This window comes from Sorex fumeus, unplaced genomic scaffold (assembly GCF_029834395.1).
Source record: "Sorex fumeus unplaced genomic scaffold, SorFum_2.1 ptg000034l, whole genome shotgun sequence".
In the NCBI taxonomy this organism is placed as follows: domain Eukaryota; kingdom Metazoa; phylum Chordata; class Mammalia; order Eulipotyphla; family Soricidae; genus Sorex; species Sorex fumeus.
The window spans coordinates 13,858,903-13,880,587 of NW_026606091.1; the positions used below are offsets into that span (position 1 = coordinate 13,858,903).

Consider the following 21,685-nt stretch of genomic DNA (forward strand, 5'->3'; position numbering starts at 1 on the left):
CCCATATTGCAAACCATAATACCCAGTAGGAAAGAGAGAGAGAAAGAGAAGAGAGTGAGAAGAGAGAGAGAGACAGAGACAGAGAGAGAGAGAGGGAGAGAGAGAGAGAGAGAAGTGCCTGCCAGAGAGGCAGGCTGGGAGGAGGATGGAGCTGTAGGGCAAGAAGTGGGAAGGATGGCAGGATGGAAACTGTGACACTTGGTGGTGGGATATGTGCACTGGTGAAGGGATGGGTATTAGAACACTGTATGAAATCTTTTAACTATGTATCCCATGGAAATTCAATTCTAAAAATAATTTTTAAAATGTTACTACCCCTTCCAAATGCTCACAATAAGAGCAAGCTAAAATTAAACATCTAGGTGAAGGGGTTACATTTAGAAGTCTTTAATCCAGAGGGAATTGCCCATGGGAGTAAGGGGAGTTCTAAAGACAAAAAACTGGAAGATACACAGATGTTTCTGTTTCTAAAACTGATAGCTATATGTTTGGGCAAAAATTTTTAATGAACAAATAAATTTCTGCCAGAAGTTTTTTATTAAAAAAAAAAGAAAAGATGGGAAGCATTGCTTTCCCCAACTTCAAACTGTACTATAAAGCTGTACAGAATAAAAGAGCATGGAACTGGAGGAAGGGCAGACTCTCAGACCAATAAAATAGAATTGAGAATCTAGAGAAGTATCCTTAGGTATACAGACAGCTAACACTATCCGCCAAACTCTCAATGACACTGAAGCTAGAGGCATCATTAAGGGATCGACACTGCTGGCAAAGCAAGTAAAAATAAAGACAAATAAATGGACTACATTAAATTAAGAAGCATCTGCACTCCAAAGTAAATGATGCCCAGAATATAGTAGTAACACCTCACAAACTGGGAGAAAATATTTTCAAACCACTTATCTGATAAATGGTTAATATCCAAGATACATAACGCACAGGTAAAAATTTATAAGAAAAAAAATCCAACCCCATCAAAAAATGGGGAGAAGAAATGAACAGAATTTTCCTCAAATAAGACATACAAATGATCAAGAGTCATGTAAAAAATGCTCTGCATTACTAAGCCATCAGGGAAATGCAATTCAAAACAATAGGATATCATCTCACACCAGACAGACTAGCACATATCAAAAAGAAAAAAAGTGTTAGTGTGGATGTGGGGGCTAAGAGGTATGGCGGGGGGGGGGGGGGGGGCTCACTTTCACTGCTGGTGAAAATATCAACGAGTCCAGCCTTTGGAAAAACAATGTAATCATTTCTCAAAAAACTAGTACTTCACTTTCCTTTGATCCAGTAATTCAATAACAGTCCTGTCCAAAACTGAGGAGAGATGACAAACATGCACTTCCCAGAAGAGGCTAGTCCGCATATAAAACTATTTATCATCATTTATTATTAAGCAAAAGCAAGTCAAAATAATGAGAAATCATACAATGAGAATGACATATCAAAAATAACTGGAAATAACCAGTGTAGACAAGCATGTAGTGAAAAAGGAACCTTCTTTTACCCCTAATGGGAATGTTTACCAATTCAGCCTCTTATGGAAAAATATTGGAGACTACATTGAAAAACTTAAGAGGTTCCATAGGATCCAGGAATCCCAATTCTCCACTTCTCAGAACAAAGCCCAAGAATACAAAAATATTAATTCAAAAACAGAACACACCTATGTTCATGCAGTACAAAGCACAATAACCATGATATGGAAACAACCCAAATGTCCAATGTAATGAATATAGAATTGTGTGTGTATACACATAAATCATAAGTGAATATTGCATAGCCATAAGAGAAGATTAAATCTTGCAGTTTGCTGGAAATTATACAAAACCAGAGGTCACCTGTTAAATGAAGTCAGAGGGAGAACACTATTTAGATGATGTCACTCATCTTTGCTACAAAGAGAAACAAAACCACAAAACAAGGGAATAGACTAAATAAAATGATGACAAACCCAAATGATGACAAAACCAAGTTTACCAAGGGACGGGAGTGTTTGGGGAGAGGGATGAAATAGAGTAGAGTGACAGAAAGTAATGGAGGGCCTTGGGTACGTCAGTGGTGGTAGAGGTGCAGTAACTCTGTACATCAAACCATAAAGGTTAATATTATTGCAATCATGTTATCCAAAGTACAAAAGGAGAGACTACTATACTATTGAAATTGCTTGGTAAGCATTATATTTTTTAATTTGATTTAAATATCATGATTTGCATGGCTGTTGACGAAAGGTATTCAGGCAAATATTTTCCTCACTTTCAATCCCACAACCCTGGGTCCCTATTCTTCCAATGTTTACTCCAGATTCCACCCCCACCCCCACACAACCCACAACTTGACTCCTTTACTGTTACTCTCTGAAGTCTAACTCTTACGGTCTTGGTCTTATAAATGCAGTAGTAAGTTGTGTATAATAGTTTAGATATTTCACCTCTATTCCATAAAGGATTCATGTATTGCCTGACCTTTGCTTCAAATATGTTACTTCCAAAAGTCTTGCTTTCCTCTTACCTTCCATTTCTCTTTCCTTTGCACTATTTCTGAGATCTACAGTGTTCTGTCCACCTTCGTGACCTACCATTTCCCTAGACATGTCATTTTACACACCACAGATTAATAAAAACAGAACTGTATTCTAATAAAATATATCAGTATCAAAATTGACTTCAAAATTCAGGAAACAACAGGCTTAAGTGAAATCTAAAATTTTCATATAAAATGATTTTACCGTATACATTGTGTTTTTAGAGAGAGGTAGGAGGTTATGTTGTCATCCAAGGTACTACCCGTGTACAACTAATCAACATTTACAAAGTCCATCCACCAGTCTCCTGTAATTTGTGTATTTTCTTTTGGTCTGCAAGTGTCTAGTTGCAGCTGATGGTATGAGCATAGGAAACACCTCAAAAAAATTCCTAGAAATAGGGAAACTGACACACAGCATAAAAGAGTAATAAACTACCTGTGATCTTTAAGTATAATTCTCTGGTCCTTTTAAAAGAAAGAGTATCACTATCAGAACAAGCGATTCTAGAGTTCAAAAAGCTAATTACACAGTTACACATACACACATTTTTCAGAGACAGGCAGGGCCCTTAATAAATAGAAACAATCTCGTGAACTTTTTAACCTGTTATCTCTAGCCCTGAAACCCAAGGATTAACTCATCAGAGACCAATGCCAGGAGATAAACACTTTGAAGTAAAGAATTAGACACTCAGTTTGCCACAGAATGAGGTACTATATAGTTATTGATACCTCTTTCTCCCCTTTCCAGACATAATTCAGGCCAAGGTGTAAATGCCAGGGTCTTTTTCCTGCAAAATGTGCAGGAAAAGAATGGACAATTCATATATACTAGGAAATTCTGGGTTCTATCTGCAGAAACTGTGATTCAATGTTCTGTTCAAGAAGCTTAGAAACCTGCACTTCTGGCAGTTACCCCAAGTGGTCCAACATAGGTACCTTAGCACTGTAGCACTGTCCTCCCTTTATTCATCGATTTGCTCGAGCAGGCACCAGTAACATCTCACAACAAACTGCGAGACTTCTTGTTACTGTTTTTGGCATACTGAATATGCCACGGGGAGCTTACCAGGCTATGCTGTGTGGGCGGGATACTCTTGGTAGCTTCCCTGGCTCTCCGAGAGGGGCAGAGGAATCGAACCTGGGTTGGCCTCATGCAAGGCAAATGCCCTACCCACTGTGCTATGGCTCCAGCCCTTGTAGGTATCTTACTGATCACATTTCAAAATATAATGAATCCAAAATTGCTTGCTATGGTTTAAGATAACATTGGTTTGACCTTCCTGCCTTGAGGCAGGGAGCTTAGATTTATTGGGTTGCTCCCATCACAGTGCTCCCATTCCTCTGTGCTTATTTGTAACTTTTACCTTTGTGCTCTGTTGACTTGTAAATATTGTTTTTGTCTTCTCCTTAAGCCTTCTGCATAGCTAATTCAGAGCAATGTCCTTTTTGTATGGACACAAGAAGACGGTAAATGCTATGCTTTGGTACCATGAGAGTTAATTGACTCTGAATGATATTTACCTCCTTGGATATCTGTTCTTTCGACCTATGCCTCAGTTGCCCTTACCTCCTAGCTCAGCAAAAGCAGGGTCCTACTGAGGGACTGGATGGACCCAGGGCAAGCAGTGAGCTACGTGCTACCCTGGCATCAAAATGGGCCTGGGGGCCTGGCCAAAGTGCCATAATGCTTAACTATAAGAGCTCGGTCATGGACAAACGCTGTCATGATCCAAAAAGCAAGGACTAGATTCAGACCCTGCTAGGATTAGGAATGATTAATCTGGCTTGAGCACTGTAGTCTGAGTCTGTGGCAAGATGTTCCCAGGAGAGCTGCCCTACAAGCCTCAATGTATCTCTTACTGTGTCCATACAAAAATAACTAATATTGAGATGTTAATTAAGTTACAGGACTAAGGAGAAGAGGACTACTCCTAGGTGGTGTTCCCCTCCCCCCGAGCCTCAAGTGCAGTCAGGAAAGGCTTTCTTATATTGATTTTGCTACCAGACTGGGTGTAGCCCTGAGTATGGGGAATAGAGAGAGATGAGAGAGTTGGAGGAGTTGGGAGAAAGAGCAGGGCAGCGAGATGGAGCACTGAGAGATGAACTTGAGAGACTAGAGGAGACGGGAATGAGTGGCAGTGTGAGATTAGAATGGGGAGCTTAGTGAGACTGGAACAAGCGTATGGGGAGAACGAAATAAATGGCAACTGAACAATCAACCAGCTTAGCCCTCATTTTCTCCTCCATCCGCCACATGGCACAGGCTGTCCTGGCTGGGCGAGCAGCCCGAGCCCACCAAACATGGGCAGCAAGAGGGCGAGCCACCGGGGCTCTCCCTAACAACCCCGGAGGTAATACTATGGCTTCAAAATCACCTCACAAATAGCCTAACAACATACTAATAAGGACTTCAGACTAAATTTTGTAAAAGTTCTTTGGAAAGGATATGCAAATACGGGTACAAGAAGAATAGACTAGCCATAACTGTAAACATAAACTGTAAAGTGTCTAGAGAAGCATAGATGTTCTGATACATATTAAGAATAGCTCAATGACCCTAAATTATTTGTCTCATAAATGTATCACTTGGTCCTGTTCTATTATTTATTCCTTGCATTATAAAATTCATTTCTCTCCTCTTAAGATATGGCATCAGCATGTGTCAAGGATTCCGAAGTCCATATAAGAATTTCAAGGTATTAATTTATGTTGGGCTGGAGTGATAGCACAGCGGTAGGGCGTTTGCCTTGCAAGCAGCCAACATGGCCGACCCAAGTTCGATTCCTCCGCCCCTCTCGGAGAGCCCAGCAAGCTACCGAGAGTATCTTGCCCACACGGCAGAGCCTGGCAAGCTGCCCGGGACGTATTCGATACGCCAAACACAGTAACAACCAAGTCTCCAATGGAGACGTTACTGGGCCCGCTCGAGCAAATCAATGAACAAGGGGAGGACAGTGAAAGTGAATTTATGTTAGTTAAATTGTACAGGCAGCAACAGCTTCTTACATTGAATGGGTTTAGATAGAAAACAGGGTGAAGCACAAAGAACCCTTTGCATGGTCACCAGTTCAAAAACGGGCCTGACAAATGTAAACAGATTTCTGGCTAGAGAGATTATCATGTTTGTTACCTGAAGAAATTTACTGATGCATTTCCCTAGTCATCATTCAAACAAAATCATGGCAACTATTCACTAATGCTGATACAACCAGAAATTCCTATCTCTTAGAATTTTAAAAGAAGCACTTTGCTAACTGGATCATCTATCTAGTACCTGAAATCTGATTTCCTATTCAACATTATTTAAGGTGTTTGATGTTTGAAGCTAAAAGATTAAAAGCATTTTGAACGTCATTTTCACCCATACTAAGATTGCAGAAGATCAAATCAGAACAGAGCTATGCAGAACAGTCCTTAGTATTAAAATTTATTCAGATTTTAATGTATAGGTCACTATCATGTATTTTCATTTTATAAAATTTCAAGTATTTTATTGATATGAACAATTTACAGAAGAATATCAGATCACCCAGTAATCTGTATGACTTCAGAAGTATTTACAGCAACATGTTCAGTAGTGCTGAGGAAATATCTCATAAGACCTGTAATCAAAGAAAGCTAGGGAATTATAACTCAACTGGTTTCTTTACAAAGACTTTTATTAGAGGTTTTTTAGATCTTAAACAGAAACTATGGGATGCAACATTCCTTAATTTTTTTTAATCAGGGCCATAGCAATAGTGCTTGCCTTACAAGTAGGCTTGATCACCAGCACCCAATATCGTTGCCCAAGTCCTGTCAGGAATGTCCCCTGAGCAGAGACAGGAATAAGCAATAAGCACAGCAAAGGTATGGCACCCAAACAAACAAAAATTAATATCAACAGAAGAGCTGTTTTGAGGAATAGTTGAGACTGTATCACAGGAAACAAAGATTAGAAAACGTCTTATAACCCCCATACTCACCATGGATTTTCTTGGTTACTTTACTTGCTTATTTCTCCTCACTGAAAAGACAATGGCATGGGGCTAGTAACTAGGGGCATATATTATTATTAATGTTTGCTAGTATCTAGCCATGTATTTCAGATTACTCAGTCCCTGAGGTTCTCTGACCATTGTGCACACTAAAGCCAGTAGCGCTATTACTGCGAATATATAAACAAACCAAGCTCAATAGTTTAATCTCTCCCAGAAAAACTTAATTTTTCATGCTTCATTCACATTATTTTCTTTTCGAATGGTAGGAATAGCTTTAATTAAACAAGACACATATTACCACAGTAATTTATAATGAAGAGGCTACAAACTTCACATATAAAAGATTCTGTTTAATTAATAATTCAAAATCAAGACAGATACATTTAGGAGATATCTGCACACTTCTTTCCATCTTTTCAAAAACTCTTTCTTTATAAATTTCACAAATGCTTATGACACTGAGTTTAGGGGAAAAAATGGAAAATTCTCATCATTTGTAGGCTGTGGAGATGTTACAGTGGGTAGGACACTTGCCTTGCATGCAACCAACATGCAGCTTCAATGCAGTTCAATCCCTGGCACCCCATATGGTCTCCCAGAGAACACCAGGACTGATTTCTGAACACAGAGCTAGTAGCAAGTTCCGAGCATTGCCAGCTGTGGCTCAAAAACCAAAAAACAAACCAAAACTCATCCTTTCACCATTATTCCAAAACAACAGAAAAATCTCCCTGATCTCATTATGAACATATAGCACTGTAGCACTGTCCTCCCGTTGTTCATCAATTTGCTCAAGTGGGCACCAGTAACGTCTCCATTGTGAGACTTGTTGTTACTGTGTTTGGCATATCAAATATGTCACAAGTAGTTTGCCAGGCTTTGCTGTGTAGGCAAGATACTCTCGGTAGCTTGCTGGGCTCTCCAAGAGGGGCGGAGCAATCAATCCCGGGTCAGCAGGGTCGGCCATGTGCAAGGCAAATGCCCTACCTGCTGTGCTATTTATGAACATATATGTAACAAAATTAAAATGCAAATATTCACTATGGATTGGTAACCATTGGTAATCAAACCAGGTTTTGTTTCTAGGTCTATAAACCTCAATCCATAGCTAAAGAGGCCAGTGATGTCAGGGACCACACCAAGTAATAGCTCAAAACACTCATCTTAAAGATAAGAGTCCTGTTTTCTTGAGAAAAGGACAGGTACAGGTCAGGAAAAGAAAAAAAAGTGATTTAGTGTGACCTCTTCCCCCTGGCATGCTACTTCATTTCACCAAGGAAAATCTGGAACAAAGAATTTACTTGGCCAAGGCCACATGACTACTACTGGTCCTGGTTCTGCACAGTACCTCACTGCAGCTTTAACCCACAGTATCTTTAAACCACATTCACCATGTAGTTTTGTATTTCTCATTATGACCATTTAATAAAGCCACTTTTAATAAATGCCATCACTCAACTTGAATGCTAACATAAAAACACAACAGAGTTTTGTCTACACTTTATAAATTTTAGTACCTGAGAACAATTCCTGCAGGAAGCATTACCCTTTCTGTAAATCCCAAATTAGGTTTGACTTGCTGTAAAAATTTACTTAACTCTAACAAACTCATGAGAGTTTTCCACTATCTAGTATGCAAAACATATCATCATTAAAGCCCAAATTACCATTCTTCTATTCTTATCTTTCTTATAGAGAATACACTTGCAGGAGTTGGAGGGGATATATATGTTATCAGCTATAAATCACGGACTCCCACATATCCGATATGTAGTATACCAACTAACTCAAATACCTGTCCTTTTTTAAGTAGTGAAAACAACTCATACTCAAAATTCGGTTGTATGTTCTTTGAACAAAAACATCACAAACCCAAACCACTCTTCCCTTTCCTTGTTAACAAAACTTAAGATTTTGCAATGCTTAAATTATATTATAGATATATTTAGACACTAACAATGTGACTATAACCATTTACCCTGTCACATGTACTGTGTGCACAGAGGACTATATAGATATAGGAAAAGGGCATTGTAAGTTTTTTCCCCCTCTTCCAAACTCAAAATATTTCTGATATTTCATTGTTTAAATAAAAGTCATGTAATAAGCTCAGGCAACTAAAAACTAAGTTTAACATGACACTTATGTCCCTGAAATAAACACACACTTAAAACATTTTCAAACACTTTATCATGGGCTGGAGCAATAGCACAGAGGCAGGGCGTTTGCCTTGCATGCAGCCAGGCTGGCAGAGCCAGGTTCGATTCCTCCACCCCTCTTGGAGAGCCTGGCAAGCTACCGAGAGTATCTCGCCCGCGCAGCAAAGCCTGGCAAGCTACCCGTGATGTATTCAATATGCCAAACACAGTAACAACAAGTCTCAAAAATGGAGATGTTACTGGGCCCACTCAAGCAAATCGATGAATGAGAGGACAGTGTTTGTTTTTATCACACAGTTCAGAGTATCTAAGGTAAAGGTAAAGGCCCTCCCGTTGATCGGCGATTTGCTCGAGCGGGCCCAGTAACGTCTCCATTGGAGACTTTGCTGTTACTGTGTCTGGCATATCGAATACTCTCGGTAGCTTGCCGGGCTCTCCGAGAGGGGCGGAGGAATCAAACTCGGGTCGGCCATGTTGGCCGCTTGTAAGGCAAACGCCCTACCGCTGTGATAACATATATATATACACACATATATATAGTCCATAAAATATTTTATATATCAAAACAAAAAAATTACCTTCATACTACTTAGGTAGTAGGAAATATGTATGTGAAAAGCTAGCAGATTAAATAATTTACTAGCGACAAACTAATTTTCTCACAATTTGAACATAACCACTGAAATATCAGCAACCTATATAAAACTGCATACCTGTGATTTTGTCTCTTACAAGCTTACAGGACTCTATCTCACCAATGCTTCCAAAAAGACTCTTTAGTTCTTCCTGTGTCATGTTCTGAGGAAGGTAATTGACTATTAAGTTGGTCTTGCTATCTTCTGTGTTTCCAGAGTCAACTGGTGATGAGCAGTTGTTGTTTATGGTGGTTGGACCATTGGCTGTGTTATTGCAAGTTGGCCCATTAGACAGTTGTGTTTCCATGGCAGCAATTACCTGCTAAAAACAGAGAAAATAAGAAATGTCAGAATTCATATTTCATAAACTATTATATCTATCCAAGAATTTAAACACTTGTCACTAAATACAAGTCTAGTGAAATTTCTGCTGAAATTACAATAAAGCTTCAATAAGAAGTACAATGCCAACACTATTTTTTTTTACTTCACTTTAAATTCTCCAGTTTAAGATAATAATTACACTTTCATAGACATTTTCCATACATGCATGTATATACAATTTAAATTTTAAACACTGTATTTTGGGTCTGCTCACACCCTACTCACCTGCAATGTCCACAACTGAGCAAATTTAGTACCAAAAGGCACAGAATTAAACCCCAACTGAAAATTTAACTAAAAAATAAAAGTGCTTAACATGCTACCAAAAGCAAACAAACAAACAAACAAAAAGACCTAACTCTAAAGAGATTTTCAGGTAATCTAACATGTTCAATATTCTAAAACTGACAAACATCCATTAATTTAAAATCAAGGAGCAAGAGTACTTTTAAAAATATAAATTTGTCAACATGTACTGTTTTGGTTACATATTGAAAATGGTTTTGATTGACAGTATCTTATACTTCGACCATTGAAAAGAAGAAAATTATCAGATTGTATGTTAGGGAGTAAAAAGATTTTATAGATAACTTGGAAAAGGAAGCTAGTAGTACCTTGTAAATTCTAATAAGCCATTCTTGTCAACCTTGGCAAATGAAAATCACCAACAAAGCAACTGATCTACACCATCAAAATAAAATTCCCAAATAATTCAATATGATATTTGATCCTGATTCAAATTTTAAGGAAAAAATACTCTATCCAGTTCATCAAAGCAAAAAATATAAATATAAGAACTTTTGCAAACAGACCAGAGCAAGATTTCATTTGAGCACATAAGCCTGCATATCTAAATTCAGAATAAATAGTTGGGGGAAAGAGTCTCAAACTGTTAGACTACCCTAAAAATCATGTTGTTTAAGCAAATTTGGGTCTAGTTTCCTAAAAATTAATACTATAACTCTCTGTGATCAAGAAAGTCACAAACCACAGCCCCAAATTTTCTAATACCATCTTATAATAGTCGTTATTTTGAACAGCAAATATTGTGGAAAAGCCCAAAAATCAAAGCACCACTAAAGGATTATCCTTCCGATTTCATCCAATACATCTCTCATATTCACAAAGAACCAAATCTCAAAACTGACAAATCTGAATTGATGGGATGCTAGACTTAGGGAAGTTTTAACATATAAAAAGTAAAGAACTGAGGTAAAATAAAGATTTTTAAAAACAAAGCAGATGGAAAGAATGTTGCAAGAGGGAAAAAAGTCTTTTATACAGCATCCTGTCTAAGAAAAATAAAAGGGCACACAGTGGATAAGTGTACTGAAAGAAATTTCTGCTGCCAAGAGATATTCATAAAGGTGGCAGCACAGGACAGTCTGTGATTGATCTATTAGCCAGATTGAGAGTGGTCAGCCTGAAGAATCCACGCTAACATGATAAAAAAAAATAGGAGACAAAACCCAGACTCCTATGAAATGTTGACTTGTAACCCCCTCCAAGACTCCACTTCCTTTAAAACAAGTCAGTATTTATTCTACAAACTACCTCTCTTAGGTAAATGTTCTCAGGATATACTCAAGGGGATTAAGAAGAAGAAAAAAAAAACCTTTCAAAAATTATGAAAAAATCTGAAACTCAAGATATGCATTTAATATCACAATTAACAAATTTATCTGGAACTGAGAAAGGTGGTTTCAGATTTCTAATAAGGCATAACCGTTCCAGTTTGCAGAACATTAGCTGTTGGTCACTCTGTCCACAGCAAGATTCTTGTCAGATTAACCTTTGCCCAGAAGTTAGGAAGATAATGAGCAACAAGAAGATAATAGTCAAAGGCAATTAAACCAAACTGCTGCTCAAAAGTTAGGGTATGTGGTGAAGTTTTATAGGCCCCAAATATAAAAGATTTGGACTAAGGCTCATTGGGACGGCATTTGAAATATAAAATGTTCACTGACTGAAATTAGCAGAATTTAGCAAGGACAACAAACACTCCTCACTTAATTGCACATTTATTTTCATGTTCAGGTGGCAAGAATGAGTTCCTAAGCCAACATTCAAGTGAACAGCTGCAGTAGGCTGTGTGTGCTGAAAATTACAGCATCTCTCAGCTATAGGACCATCTGCTCAGAATAAAATGATACTAATGTGCTATATTTTACAAATAATGCATATTTCATTGATAGGCTCAACACAACTGTTCACAGAATGCAAACTCTTTCAACAGTTACTGGGCAAATAATTTTCAGCCAGATTTAAAATTTCAACAATTTTTTGGAGTATCAAGAAATGTAAATAACATCAAAATTTAGTAACCAAAAAAATACATAGTAAACAGAATGTAAAGAATTATGGAAACTTAATATTCAGACCATACCAAAACTTTTGTTTTTTCAAAAAAAAAGTGTGTCACTCTTTTCTTTGAGACTGCACTAAATCCTAATTTAGGTTATAAAAAATTACAAACAAAAGCATGGTTCTGATGCTAATATACCACTATCGTTAAAATTGCAATGTGCTTTATGTCCTAATGATGGCCATACCTCATGAGGCTAAATGAAAGAATAATTAGTTTGCCAAATTAAAAGTTCAAGTGTTTGGTATGGCCTCAGCACTCCTGCAACATGCTAAAAAAGGTAGCCTACAGAATTTAATAAAAATCCCACAGACCCCAGTCCAAGGCTCTGCTGCCCACGAACCACTTCTAAGCAGAGAAGCCACATCACACAGTCTGACTGCCATGTTAGTTTGGAGTTGCCGTCTGCAATATGGACACAAAAAGTATCGTATGTTAGATGAGCAAGATAATGCAACAAATCAGTTTGTACAAAATTTACAGTGATTGTATTGATATTCCCAGCACGTCCATGCAGTGTGGCTTAATTGAATTTGAGGCAATTCCAATCTAATCTTTCCAAATTCATTTTAACATGTAGTTTTCTTGCACAAATTAAGCATTTTTAATTAAGAGTCTGATTTTAAAACAGTATAAGCTAGTTACCTTCGCATCTATCCTAAAGAACTACTTTAAATCACATCTAAAAAAAAAGTAATAATAAAATAAAGCAAAACTGCATGCTGTCCTGTCTATTAAGAATGTGGGAGAAGGGAGGAAATGTGAATGAAACAATAGTGAGAGAAGGCAATCAAGTAATTCATAAGTTAATACTTTGCATAAAAGTATACTTTCCCCAAAATATCAGAGGACATTAAGAGAAGTTGTATTTGCCCACTCTGTTAACTGATACTAGAATGTTCCTTAATTCTGGGACTTAAAATTAAAAGTGAATTGAAACCCTATGAGGCTATTCTGCCACTATAGTCAAACTGATCTCTAACAGTTTCACTGAGAATTGTTCACATATACTAAGAGGCAGTAAACCAGCATCTTTCAATTGAAATAATTGGACCAATAAATAGGATTGTTTGGAGGATTGCTTATATAGAATGTCAGCTTTGTCCCTGAACAAGTCAAGTGAACATTTTTTAATATGTAAATTGTAAACCCAGCACGATTTGAAATTAGTGCTGCTATGAGGCCTCCAATACAGTTAAATGGCCCATTTACCACTTATTACCACTGCCTGAATAATAAACAGAGCTGATATTGGCAAAAGCCAAAGTTTACTCCCAGCCATATATATGCAGATGCCTTAAATGGTCAACAACTTTTTTTAATCTGAAAATAATTATTAACAAAAGATGGCTGTAAGCATCTTTTGTGTACTTATGAAAGTCTTTCCTTTTGATTTAAACTTTAGATGTGAGTGATGGCATTAACACATGGATTTCATTTTCTGGCATCTATCAAAAATGTTTAACATACTCTTTACAGGATGCCATGAACATGCTTAATTCTTCTTCCCTTCTCCCACTATAACCAGATAATTCCATCTGAGTATATGTTCTTCATTTAAACAAGAAACCTGATAGTTGATCTGAATCTGTAAAAAAGTAAAATGATTTTAATACCCAAAAGTTATCTAGACAAAAATCTAATTGTGATTAGACTAAATGGGAACAATAGTAAGAAGAACACACCCAACAGGATAAACCCAGTTTAAATCTGTGTCCTAAAAACCCTCAGAAGTTCAATTATTTTCACTACATGATTTGATAGATTAAATTTAATGGACTCAGTTCCATATATAGGAGGCAGGCAATAATGAACTAATCTATTGACACCCCTCTTCAAAAAGCCCCCAGGGATTCAAATAATCATTTTATTGCACCAACTAACTAGGAAAGACTCTATACAGAAAATGATTCCAGTGCACTTTTACATTTTAAGCACCCCAGACAGTTTCTCTGCTTGAAGCAGACACATACCTTTATGGAAGTTAAAAATAAGTTGCTCACAAGGCCCTTACCTTTATGCTGGCCAACAATTCAGTTACTAAAAATGTAGAGCTACTTCCCCTTCACTTAAGGACAGGAGATTCTGCTCTACTCAATCTACCAGACAACAGGACTGTGAACTATTTATAGATTCCACTGGCTCTAAAACTCTTTGGAAGGAAAAAGGACCACATTTCAACTATTCAGAACCATACATTTTAAGGCCTAAAAACTGTTTAAATGTATATCCATCTCAATTACAGATCAACTGCCTTTTCTCACGTTACTCTGCATATGAATAATTTATAAAAAGGAACCTTTACATAGAGCTGTAATATTCCAAACTTTCGCTGGGCTTCAAGAGATAAGATGATCTTTTGAAGAACATATGGAGATTCCTGAGGATAGGATGGGCCTCTACATTTCCTCAGTGTATTTCCAGACTTGTCTTCCCTTATCATTTACATGGTCCTCTATACTTAATAAAGTTGTTAATTAAGAATGTATCTTAGGAAATCATTGCTACTACCTGATTTGTCACGACTGGGACAAGCAGTTTTTTGGTGACATGTAAAAGGAAAAAGTCCATATTTTCCAAACGTCCTAAAAATAAAATTCTAAAAACAAAGATCATCTTCCCAATTTTCAAATTCTTGCAGACAGCCACCACACAAGATGGACTACTAAACCAGTTTAAGTATATTCGGAAAGTGTTCATTATGTACAATACCTAAAAAGTTCAGGGGAACCCATTTCTAAGACTTAAAAACCCACCTGGCATGGATACCATACCTCTGTAAGGTTAACGTCATAGCAAGACTTAACCCTTGATGAAATTCACCTGACTGCACCAGCCTTTTCACTGCAACAGCCACCATCCAGGCCTGGGTTTTCACTGTTCATCTAGATCACTAGATTACAACCTCCCAAAAAGTTCCTCCTCACTCTGATCCACATTAACACTAACTCCAGACAAACTTCTCAGTACTCAGTATGCCCCTGCTTCCTATAAAATTAAGTACAAACAACTCAGTATAAACACTAACAAATTGTTTCACCACCCTACTTATTCAAACACCTAAAAATTTGTACCATATTTTCTAATTCAGTCACAGTACAGTCAAAGCTATATAATCTTCTGGTATTTTACATGCGATTTCATCTGCCTGAAAGATTCCCTGTTGAATCTACCCCATACTTCCATTTTAGGACCATTAATAAGTATCTAAAAATGAAAGCAAGCACAAGAAAAGTTCCTTTTTTAAACTGCAACAAGAAAGGGCAATCATTTCTGTTTAAAGCATGCAGAATTTGGTAGCTTGTTTTTCCTATCCCACTTTATATATTTCAAACCAGAATTTAAAAAAAACAAATTCTCAATTTTGTGTATTGCTATTCTCACTTATATTCAAAAATTATTTTGTATGATCAGTTGTGTATTTTTATTTTAAGAGCCTAAGATGCCAGCCTGACACTACAAAAAAAAGCTCGAAGACATGGTACAGATGAATTCAACAACATGGTACAGATGCATTCCAAATCTCTGACAAGGTTATAAAGAGGCGGAATTTGTAATCTGGGTCTAACCTTCAGGGGGTAAAAAAAGGCAGAAGCAAAGGTAAACTGTGCTCATATGCAGGTGGGACTGGGAAGAAGATGTGCGGGAACAGACTTCTCATTTGATAACCTGAAGATTTAGCAAGCATTAAAAGGTATAATTTCTAAAAAGAAATTGTGGCTAGGGGAAGACAGTATTTATCAAAAGATAGTGACAAAACTACCTTCTGAATAAAAAGGAATTTAGTCTGGACACTACACTTGAAGTTAGAGGGTTCTCAAATACCTGAAGTAGCACAATGTCAGAAGAATAATGTAAGTGTAAACCTGTCCTCTGCCCACATCAAGCCTAGTCTCTAAGTACTGAGTTACAGAGGTGAACAGAAGCCACTTGCCACTAAAGCCTACAAGCACGACCTACCAAAATAAAGACTGCAATCTTGGCCAAAGCATCTTACACCTCGCTGGAACACTGGTCAAAAAGCTAAAACACTCAATATAATCTGTGAAGGGAGTAGTCAGATCTTACATAGATAAAATCTGGGCAAGCAAATAAAGGGTCATCTGTCCAGCAGACACCATTCATAAAGAATGTTTCATGGGCCCCATTCAAATCACTAAAATGGCAGTTCCAGGATACTTTGCAGCATTACTAAATGTAGCAATAACTGTTATCGGAGTACTAAAATGACGGGCTAATGTGTAAGCTACAAAGAGCCGTTATTTTTTTAAAACCTCTTTTCTCTGCATTGTTGCTTCTAAAATAATGCTTTTCAACTTCATGCAATTTCCTCAATCCAAAAATCCAATCTCTGTCAACCCTCACTCCACAGCACTGCAGCTACTTCATTCTAAAGACTCTATAGCCTAGCCCAGCTCTGGGATAGCCTTGAGACTAACAAAGGTCCAAATGCTGCCACAGACAGGTCATGCAACAACAGAAGACACAATGAGACATATTTTTGACAACAGAAACAAATATTTCTGTGACTCTTCGCCCTTCAATGGCTCCTACAAAAAACAGTGCTTCCTTCTCCATTCTTCCTGAGATTTTGCAGTTGTAAAACTGGTAGAATTAAAAACTTGTGAGGTCATGAAGTTAGTGAGCTTAAGAGTTCTAAATTCTTCTCTACACTCTAGGTCTATTTCTGGCATCCATGTGGGCAAGAAGACAGTAAAAAGCTGGTGATAAAGATATGCTTTAGTTAACATACACTGTTCATTCATCCATTCATTCATAAATATTTCCAACTAACATGAGCTAAACTGTTCTAGGTGCCTGAGATAATAGCAACAAAGAAATATCCTTAGCGTAAACTTCCCATGGGTGGGACATACAGCAGACCAAGGATGAATATAGAAAATAAGTAAAATCTAACTTTGGAAATAAAAGGTGCCATAGAATTAAAAAAAAAATCAGGGCACAATTAAAAAGTTAGGAATATGCAAATGGATAGTTTCCATTATTCAACAGTAAGCTTCATTAACAGGTGAGCCAAGGAGAAATGAGTTAGCTACTAAGTAGAATAATAGCCTACTGCCTTACATAGCCATATCATAATCCTGACATCTGAACATGATATTACATACAAAGGCAATTTAAAATTATAGATGGGATTATAAATTGCCAATAAACTGTTGAGACTAAATGATTCTGGATTACCCAGGTGAGCCTATGAATTTTATTGTTAAAAGAGTGAGACTACTTTGGTACATTTACACAATGGAGTACTATGTAGCTGTTAGAAAAGATGAAGTCATGAAATTTACATACAAGTGGTACTACATGGAAAGGCCCTCCCGTTGATCACTGATTTGCTCAAGCGGGCCCAGTAACATCTCCATTGGAGACTTTGTTGTTACTGTGTCTGGCATATCGAATACGTCACGGGGAGCTTGCCAGGCTCTGTTGTGCGGGCGAGATACTCTCGGTAGCTTGCCAGGCTCTCCGAGAGGGGCAGAGGAATCGAACTCGGGTCGGCCATGTTGGCTGCACACAAGGCAAACGCCCTACCACTGTGCTATGGAAAGTATCATGTTAAGCGAAATGAGTCAAAAAGAGAGGGATAGACATAGAAAGATTGCATTCATCTGGGGAACATAAAGTAACAAAATAGGAGACTACCACCCAAGAATGGCCGAGATTGGTACCAGGAATTTTGCTCCATGGTTTGGAGGCCAGTCACATATGCTAAGGGAAAAGGCAGCTCAGATAGAGAAGGGAGCACCAAATAAAGGGTGTTGGGAGGATCCTCACAGGATGGGAGAAGCATGCTGAAAGTAGACTATAGACCAAACATGATTGCCACTCAATGCCTCTTTTGCAAACCATAACACCCCAAAGGAGATAGAACAAAAGAGAATGCCCTGCCACAGAGGCAGGGTAGGATGGGGGTGGATAGAGGGTGGGAGGGATACTGGAATTCGTGGTGGTGGGAAACAGGCACTGATGAAGGGATGGGTATTTGATCATTGTATCATTTAAACCCACGCACAAAAATTTTTAAGTCTACAATTGTACCTCATGGTGTCTCACTAATAAAAATTTAAAAAAATAAATAAAAATTTAAAAAATAAAATGTAAAAAAAAAGAATGAGACTAAAGAGTCTCTGTCAATGTAATGTGCACATTCCACCATCATTGATTTTGAAGAAAAGGAGGAGGCACAAGTCAAGGGAATGTTGACAGACTACAGAAACTGGAAATGTCAAGGAAACAGATTCTGCTCTAGAGGCCCGAAAGGAATGCAGCTTTGCCAATACCTAGAATCAGAGACACGTGAGACGCACTTTAGGGCACTCTAGCCCTCAGAACTCTAACTTCTGAAAGGTGTTCTTTTAAGACAGAGCTAGTTTATAGTAAATTTGTTATAGGTTATAAACAAATACACCCCAGGATATTGTCCTAGAAGAGGAATATTCCAGACAAAGCAGCCGGGACAGAGCTGTACAATTAAGTGGGAGGTTCAAGAAAACAAGACCACATAAGAGGCTTGTTGGTGTAATGGTAGGAAAAGTAACTCTGAGGGTCCCTAGCTAAGTCTGAAAAGCTAAACAGTAAAAATTGAGAAAAGCTTAGAAATATCACTGTAGTTTCACACGAAACTGGACGTCTTCACAAGATAACAAAAACAAAATGTGGTGCAAGGGGCCAGAAAGATAATGAAAAGAGAAAATAAAAGGATAGCATCAAGCTCCACTTGGTTCCTGGAGAGTCACAGGAGCAGTTTTGGAGGCTCCCTCAGCACCACAGGGTGAACTCCATAATCCCCAGCATTGCAGCACCCTCGTCTACTGCATCCTCAGGACCTTGCAATGAACTGCCAGTTTGGGTAATAACGAATAACAAGGAGGGGATAACACTGGGCCTTCTGAGCCAGCTTGGGAAGCATCCTTCACCCCAGAAACACATGCATAAAGCAGGCAACTTAGACAAAGTTGCCATTTAACAAGTCAGACAAAGAAATGGTATGTTTATGATAATTATACAAGATAAAGGTGCTCTACCCTAAAGTAAGTGAAGAAATAACTAAGAGGATAAAGACAGTTTCATGGGGTTGGTTTGTTCAGTAAGAAGGATTTCCTCCTAGTAGGAAGAGAGCTTTCAAATGGGAGTTTTATGGTCTGTTTCAGTGAAGCGGCAGGAAAGAGATGAAAGTGATCTTCCTGTTTCAAAAGGAACCTTTTACCCAGACTTCTCTGGCTTCAGACAGTCAATATGGCAAAAGTACCGTTTGTCCTAATGCCCATCAGAGCCTACCTAAAAAGAAAAACATAAGCCAAAAACATAAGCCATGAATCTGGATAGCATGAAGATAAATCACATGTGGTTTAATGTAGGGCACTCCACAACTCTGGAAACAGGAAGACCATTTAAGAGACCACTGCAATAACCAAGGTCTAGGAGTAACAGTGACTCTAACCTAGTTGCTATCAGAAGATAAACTCAAAAGAAAACACGCTACTAATATACAGGTTTAATTACTTCAACAAACTCCTTGGAATTCATTATTTAAAAAATGGGTTTATGTTCTAACTCCTCACATTCTAACAAATCACCAATTCATTTAAGTTCCAAGTACTAAAAATACAAGATGAAAAAGAATTGGAATATCTTCTAGACAAAGCTGTTTTACAAAGGACAAAAAAAAATACCTCCTGAAGGAATTCCAACACGTAAAAATCGGAACTTCTAATATTGTTGTTCATTTTATGTATGGATTCTTTATAGAAGAATCAAAATGTGTCAATTGGAAGGAAAGGATAGCAGCTACTCAATGGAGTGCAGTATGTCAGAAATTGATTGGTAACCTATGAAAACCCTCTTTAGAGTGTCAGAATTCAAAATCACAAGTTCAGAATTCAAGTTCACAAGTTCCCAGAAAAAGTTTAAAAACAAAGTATTTGAGAAGACAAAATAAAATCTATATTTGTCAAGGGAGGGGGGTGTTTATACACCCCCACAGTAAAGACATAGGTTAACTCAATCTGAGTTATAGGCTGGAATACACTGCCTTCTATTTATGAATCATCCCAACCTCATCCTTTCACTTCAACCTCAGTGGGCCTAATTAATTTCCATACTATTATTTTGTTATAGAAAAGAGATACGAGTATAATAAGAATAAAATAAAATACTTCCACAGTATTTTAAGGCAAGTTCTCATTTGGTATAGAAAGATAAATCTGAACGGCTAAATTAAGACAGTCAACACAGTAATCAACCTAGAAATCGGATTAACTGCACATTCTTCAACAGAAGTCACAGCTAACCAGAACCCCCTCAGGGTAGAACAAATTGTGAAAGGCTGATTGGAAATCCTCAAATTAATCCCAGTAGTAGTGTGTTTTCCGTAAGTAGGTTAAAAACACTGTTCCTCTGTAGGATACAGACACTAAAATACTGTCATATTCAAGATCCATAACAAAGTATGTCTAGTCTTAAAGGAAATATAAAAGACAAGAAAAATTTACAGTTACAAATACCATTTTTAATTCACAAGTGTTATAAAGGGACAGAATACTCCAGCTGCCCTCTAAGGCTAACATTTTATTCTTCGCTGTCATTCAGCAGGATTTACACATGGAAAACCAAAAATTATACTTGATAACAAGTTATACAAAATAAAGGTATCTAAAATATCCATAAAACAATGTGTACTTCCTTAATATTAAGTGCTACTATGAATATTTCCATTAAACTTCAGAGAAACTGTAAACAGGTTTGTTTAGCCTGAAGCACTTATAATTTTAGAATTTATCATTGTATTGTGGATATTAATGATAGACTCTACTTTTTGACTCTAAGAGTATACATAGAGTTTGATCAATACATATGGTCATCTTCACTTTGAAATGCACATCATCTCACTGGTATACACCAATAAAACATATTTTAGTTTTTGGTTAATTTTAAGGTACTATGAGTCCCAGAAGACTTTTGATTTAGAAACATGATTATGAGTTATTTAATATGGAAAATGAGTTATTTAATATGGAAAGTTGAAGCAACTTAGAAAACAAGAGTTACACTAACAAATACATCTGAGATTCTTTAGTCTGCCTCTTCCTCTTCCTCCCCTAAATATAACCTCTGAAAGCTATATCCCATCCAGGTAAAACAAAACAAAAAAGCCACTAGGTTTAATAGTGAGGTCTTATAATATTTAAACTCCAAGTTATTTGGTATATTTCAAAGAGGGAAATAGATGAAATGTGGGAGCAAGAACTGGTATTTAAGAAAAGAGTTACTTTTAGTACCAGAACTCCTGACTGAGTGAGGCGAGTTCGAAAAACACTAGAAAATTTCTGGTTAACTGCCTGCCTAAATAATGCATTGAGTTAATGATTAAAAAAAAAATTGACAGTGAGAGAAGCAGAGATGGCTAGAGAGAGTGAATTACTGATATGCTCGATAAGACCAGTAGGCCTTTCTTAGCCTCATATATTTCTGTTTAAAAAATATTTATGGGGGCTGGAACAGGTAGGGTATTCCCCTTGCATGTGGCTGACCCAGGTTTGATTCCCAGCATCCCATATGGTCCCCTGAGCATCCCTTAGTGCATGAGTCACAAGTAACCCCTGTGCA

At 37.4% G+C, this 21,685-nt stretch overlaps 1 protein-coding gene across 16 annotated transcripts in view; it reads right to left on the reverse strand.

Annotated features, from left to right (window-relative positions):
- The window catches only part of ELAVL2 (ELAV like RNA binding protein 2), a 177,549-nt gene that overhangs the window by 73,625 nt on the left and 82,239 nt on the right, over window positions 1-21,685 (reverse strand). For 7 of the 16 annotated variants that reach the window (XM_056117049.1, XM_056117046.1, XM_056117047.1 and 4 more), the window contains exons 2-3: window positions 12,373-12,463; window positions 9,388-9,631 (exon numbers count right to left, since the gene is read on the reverse strand). In XM_056117049.1, coding sequence (XP_055973024.1) covers window positions 9,388-9,631; window positions 12,373-12,444 — 316 coding nt within the window. In that variant the 5' untranslated portion in view covers window positions 12,445-12,463. Of the gene's footprint in view, window positions 1-9,387; window positions 9,632-12,372; window positions 12,464-21,685 lie in introns of those variants that run through there. The other 9 variants (XM_056117051.1, XM_056117052.1, XM_056117054.1 and 6 more) reach the window with 3 other exon arrangements.